General features: G+C 54.2%; 1 protein-coding gene across 1 annotated transcript in view; it reads right to left on the bottom strand.

Annotated features, from left to right (window-relative positions):
- Positions 1 to 5,987, bottom strand: part of Nlgn4x (neuroligin 4 X-linked) — a 187,762-nt gene that overhangs the window by 62,995 nt on the left and 118,780 nt on the right. Inside the window, exon 6 of the mRNA XM_048797403.1 lies at positions 5,625 to 5,777. Coding sequence (XP_048653360.1) covers positions 5,625 to 5,777 — 153 coding nt within the window. The remainder of the gene's footprint in view (positions 1 to 5,624; positions 5,778 to 5,987) is intronic.

Here is a 5,987-nt window from a genome sequence, read left to right as displayed (position 1 = left end):
ATACATATTCATGACATGCTAATTGACATGGATGGCGTAAACTCATCAATATCTAACAGCCTGCTGACCTGCCTTCCTGGGGCCACTCATCGTCCCACAACAGGACAGGATTCTGACCCCGTCATTCACGCCCTTCCACTTAGTGCACTGTCCGCCAGGTCCTGCAGCCTCAGCGCTCTGAGTCCCCAGACCCTTCCTCGTGGTCCCTCCCCGCGGGGGCCTCAGTGGTCACCCACAGCACCCGTCTGTGACACCGGGGAAAGGTGGCCCTGGGCGCCCAACACTGGCCTGATGCTTGGTCCTGGGGCCGAGGCCCTTGGCTCAGTGGCGCTCGGTGTGTCCTTCCTGCTGGTCACAGTATGGTCAGCTGTGTCCACCCTCAGATGCCCAGAGGCAGTGTGTCCATCGATGTCATTTATGGATTCATTCACCATGGGAGACCCCCAGGCGCTCTGCCCCCAGCCGCCCCCTCAGCCCCGTGGTGTCTTTTCCCAGACGACGGCCCAGGTTGGTCCCAGATGTGCCGACCTCCTGTCTGGGCCTCCCGTCCCGGGGCCTGGGCTATGGCCATGCTGTGGACATCTCCAGTCCTATAGGTCCATTGCTGAAGGTCCAGATGTGTCCAGGGAGCCAGCGGCCAAGGTCTCCGTCCACTGAGTGCCATCAGCCGGGCACCTTAGAGGCCCCGGAGGGAAGGGAGGCGGCTTTCACAGTCGGGGACCTTAAGTGGCCTCGGGGCTTTGAAAGGAGAATTTTCCAGGAAGGACCATTTGGGTGGGGCGTGTCCTGAGGGATGATAAATGCACAAGGAAATGACCCGACTGGTTAGGTATCCAACAGAGCAAGGATTCCGGGAAATGGGTTAGGGGACATTGGGATCCTCCTGGACGGTTACGCTGCGCAAAAATATTCCAGGTCCCTTTAAGAAATTCTGAATCATTTATAAGTAGATTCAGGAAGTTCTGCATATTGTCATGCACAGAGATGGACGCTGTGTCCACATGATTTTTTTTCTTTTTCAAATATTCTTTGAAGACACATCTGAATGTCCACGCAGATTACAGCATGATCATCAAGGTTTTCGATGGAACAAAACATTACCAAAAAAAAAAAAAAAATTAAAAAAAGAAAAGAAAAAACAAAAAATTACAAAACAAATTAAATAATAATAATAATAATAATAATAATAATAATAATAATAAGTGGCGTGGGTGTTTATAGCAGCACAATCCACAATAGCCAAACAGTGGAACCAGCCTAGGTGTCCAGGAATGAATGAATGCATAAAAAATTGTGGTGTGTAGACACAGTGGAGTACTATTCAGCCATGTAGAAGAATGGAATCGTGTCATTTGCAGGAAGATTGTGGAACTTGAGACTATGTTAAGCAAAATAAGCCAGAATCATACTCAGGGGTCACTGTGGCCCCTATGCAGAAGGTAGGCGGGAAAAAGGAATAGAAAGGTGCAGCTGCAGGTCATAAAAATCAAACGGAGAGCCGGGTGCAGTGGCACACGCCCCTCATCCCATGAGCTAGGGAGGCTGAGGCAGGAGGATCACGAGTTCAAAGCCAGCCTCGGCAAAAGGGAGGCCCTAAGCAGCTCAGTGAGACGCTGTCTCTAAATAAAATGCAAAATAGGGCTGTGGATGAGGCTCAGGGGTTGAGTGCTCCTGAGTTCAGTCCCCAGTACGTACCTCGTCCCCCGGAAAAAAAATCAAAGGTAGATTACTAGAGGAGAGGACTGGTAGAGGCGGGATGGAGGGGGAAGTGCTGAGGTGGTACTTTGCTAAGTTGCGTTGTCCCCATTGTGTGCTTGTACAAGTAGGTAAGGACAAATCCCACCCCCCGTTATGCAACTTTATAACACAACCATTGAAAAGATGGGGAATCGACATGGTACCCACTCACCAATAGAATACTACACAGCCAGCAAAAAGGTAAAACGCCGTCATCGACAACGCCAATTGATCACACAGCAGCGTCTGTACCTTGTACCCCCCAAATACATGACACACGGGGTAACGTGTATGTGAATGTGTGTCATTGGGCCACTAGGCTACGTGTGCACTTTTCAAAGCATCCTGTGCACGATAAATTCGTGCATTTTTTTATTTGTCAGGGCACATTTCTTGAGGTCCCTGCAGGCGTCCTGCAAGTCCCCTCTCTCTGTCCGTCACCTCGGCCAGATGCATGTGACCTTTCTGACTTGTGTCCAAACGTATGTGCCCAGCGCAGCCCAAGGGGCTCATGCAACCGGTCACCTGTGGACAAAAAAAGCCGTGCCAACCTGGGGTGGCATTTCTCACTTCCCTGACCTGGTCAACGGTGAGCACCCAACAAAGTCAACGGATCCCGGAGGTCACCCTGGTCCTCATCCCATGGAGATCCGTGTCAGCTCTGAGACTTCCTGGGGTTGTGACGGGCGAATGTCATCACTGAGACCGACGCCGCGGCACGGAGAGCCACCTGCCTTGTCCCATTGGGGACTGTCAGTCATGTGCTCACGGAGGAGAATGAGAAATGAAGGATCTTTCTCTGCGGAACAGAGAAATTCACCAGGACGGACCTGGGCCAACGGCCAGAGCCTCTTATTTCGGTGTGTGTCCAACTGCAGACGGCGAAGCTGGGGCTCAGGAGACCGTCAGGGTCCCTCTGAGGTCACATAAATCAAGATAGAGACTGGAGGTGATTTGGGGTTCAGTATGTCAGAGTCCCGATCCCGATTCAGGAGAATCATTTGACCAGAATAAACCAGCCTCAGGGGACTCAGACTTGGTTTCCTTGTGGGTAAGATGCAGCCCCTGCCGGTCAGCGAGCTCAGAGCGACTAAGCACAGTACCTTCAACAGCGACCCAGCACCATCCACCCACCCTGCAGGTGTGGGATGATTTGGTCCTAAAGGGGAAAGGGAGGTTTGACTTAAACCAACAGCATGATACGACATCTGTGAGACCCCAAATCATGCCATACCCCCAAAGTCCATCCCTCCTGCATCTGCAGAACATAACAGAATATCGGGAAGTTCTGCAAGTGTCTAGCTGGATGGATTTCCTCAGGAGGAAGGGGTCCGCATGGTGCTGGGAGGTGCAGGGGTGAGAGGGAGCTACGATTGGTGCGGGAGGCTGCAGGGCGCGCAGCTCAGGAGGATACTAAGGTGCGTCCTCAACAGGTGGGGACGCCCGACACCACCCTATGGGAACCTGTGGGTCCTGAGTGGCTGGTATTGCAAACCTGCCATGCAAAATAGTATACAACAGAGAACAAGCCCTTCCTCAAAAAACACCGGGGGTCCAGCCCTCCCAGGACCTGGGGGAGATAGGACAGTCATTTGCTCATTAGGACGATGCAGGACAATTGCTTGGGATCCTGTTTCTCTCTTTCTTTCCTGGTTTGGTATTTGCAGGATCGAACCCAGAGACGCAAACAGACTGCACAAAAGTCCTACCACTGGGCTAACCCCTAGCATCTTCAGCTGATGATCTGTGCACAGTGATGCACACCTGGGATCCCGTAAGATCCAGAGGCCGGGGCAGGAGGATCGCAAGTTGGAGGCCAGCCTCCGCAACTCAGGGAGGACAGAAGCAGACCAAGTCTCAAAATAAAAATATCAAAAAAATTTTAAAAAGGCTGAGGAATGTGGCTCCCTGGGTCAGCCCACCTGGATCCGATCCCTGGGGACTAAAAATATCTTTCCTGGAAATCTAAGTTCTTGTCTTAGGGACGGTCACCATGGAGATGCCCAGTCCCCTCGGTTGGGTCCCTGCAGGGTGCGGGGGGAGGGGGGGGCGATCTCTGTTACAAAATAAAAGTCTCCCCGGGACTTTTTATTTTAAAGACGCCATGGCTAAAGGTCAGCCTCCGACTTTCTGGGTATTTGCATTTCTTTCTTTTTCTCTTTTCTTTAAGATAAATCAACAAAATGCAGGGTGTCCCGAGCTGTGCTGGCCAGATGGAGCCTCCTTCAGAATGAGGAGAAACCCCAGGGCTGAAGGGGACCCCCAGAGAGAGAGAGGGGGAGGGAAACCAGGCTCCTTGGAGGTCCAGCCTCCCTCTGGCACCTGCCTCCCATCCCGGAGGCCAAACAACATTTTGTGCATTTTAGCCAAAGGAGACCCTGCCCGGGACCCAGGGCTGCCTCCCGCTCGCAGGCTCCTCCTTGGGGACAGTGGCCTTATCACATGAAAAGACCCCGTGGGGACCCTGCCCCAACTTTCCGCGTCCACCTCGTGGCTAAGAAGGACCTTTGTCAACCGCCAAGAATCCCAGGCGCCTCTCTCAGAAGCTGGTGGCCGAAAGCCACTGACCAGAACCTGTCCCCAAAGCATCCAGAGAAGCCGGCCGCAGGGGACCGCAGAGATTTGCACGGACCAGGGGGACAGACAGGGGGGACCGTGGCGCTCGGAAGGCAGCTGAGCCCCTGGGGGTGCGTGTCCACCCTGGGAGGACCTGGTCCCTGCAGGAGCCGTCCATCAAACCCAAGGGCACCAGGGAGGGGGCAGCTGGTGCTCCCCAGCCAGGGACGGACTCCTGCCACCCACCACCTCCCGGGGTCCCAGAGAGGGTCCCCTTCCCAGCCACTCGCCATGACATCACGTCCTTCGTCACAAGGAAAAGCAAGTATTTTTGCAGCGATGACCAGTTTGGAGACAGCTGTCCGTCAAAGTCAGGAGGTGGACCTGGGCGGGGCTCTCTGGGGACTTCCCTGGGACCCTCATAAAACCGGAGGGCAGGAGGGGCACGCTGTGCCTGTCCTGAGAGGACCCCTCTGTCCCTTGAGAGGGTCCCCTTCCCCTCTCCACCCCTTCAATACGCTCCTGCCTGTCACTGTGATTGACAGGTCTGACATTTTGCTGAGTTGATGGGAAGAATCTTTGCAGGAGGGTCTTCCTGCTGCCGCAAATTCCCAGAATTCCTTGCAACTCCAGGGCATCCTTATTAAAAACTCGATTAATTTTAATTATTATTATTATTATTATTATTATTATTATTATTATTATTATTATTATTTTTGCCTTGCAAACACTTTTTTGTAGACTGGGGAATATTTTCCGTGAACTGGGCAAAAACATGGAGGACCCTGGAGGAGGGACGTCTTGGACTCCACCCCCCCATCCCCCCGCGACTTGGCCACGTGTTCAATGCACAGTTGACCTTGAACCCCCAGCACCATCCTCAATGCCCTTGACCTCTCCACCCTACGATGGCACCTGGTCCACACAAGACCTGAATTCCATTGCCTAAGGCTGCAATGAACAAGGTCCTGGGTCCCCATGGAGCTGGGAAACCCGAGGCGCTACCTTCTTGCACATGAAGACGACCTTGACCCTGTCGACCACCGCACAACCAGAGGGAGAGGCGCTATGCACCGCGGTCACCAGCGACCCCAGGACCCCGCAGGGTTCTGGATGAACCGACCATTGTCCCACAAGCAAAAGGAAAGAGGCATCCTTCATCGCAAAGTGTCACTCGGTCTCGATGGCTTTAAAGACTCAGGTTAGACAGGTGGTGGGACTGTCGGGGACCCGGAGCCGCAGGATTCGAATGCAGGAGGGCCCCACCTGGACAGAAAGCCATGGTTGCAACAGCCGGGCGGCCCTGCCGGGGGCAGGCCTCGGTCACTTACCCAGGATGCCCAGGCGGTAGTTGATGGTGATGACGATGACGTTCCCGTAGCTGGCCAGGATGCTGCCGTCGATCATGTTGCCCGTGCCCTCCATGTAGGAGCCGCCGTGGATGTAGACCATGACCGGCTTCTTGCTGCTCTGGTCGTGGATATCTGGGGGGGAGAGCAAGCGGGGGACACCGTAAAGAATCACACTCAGGGTGCCCGCTGCATCCAGGGGGGGACGAGGGACCGAGGTGGCGTCCCCTGCCAGGAACCCCATGTAGGCAGGTGGACAAGGGGGGGCAGGCTTTGGAGGCTGGCCACGGCTGGGACGTGTTCTCTGCACGGAGGGCACTTTTGGAGGGACGCTGGGGGGGGGGG

This window comes from Marmota marmota, unplaced genomic scaffold (genome assembly GCF_001458135.2).
Source record: "Marmota marmota marmota unplaced genomic scaffold, marMar, whole genome shotgun sequence".
Classification (NCBI taxonomy): domain Eukaryota; kingdom Metazoa; phylum Chordata; class Mammalia; order Rodentia; family Sciuridae; genus Marmota; species Marmota marmota.
This window is presented reverse-complemented; position numbering and strand designations above follow the sequence as displayed.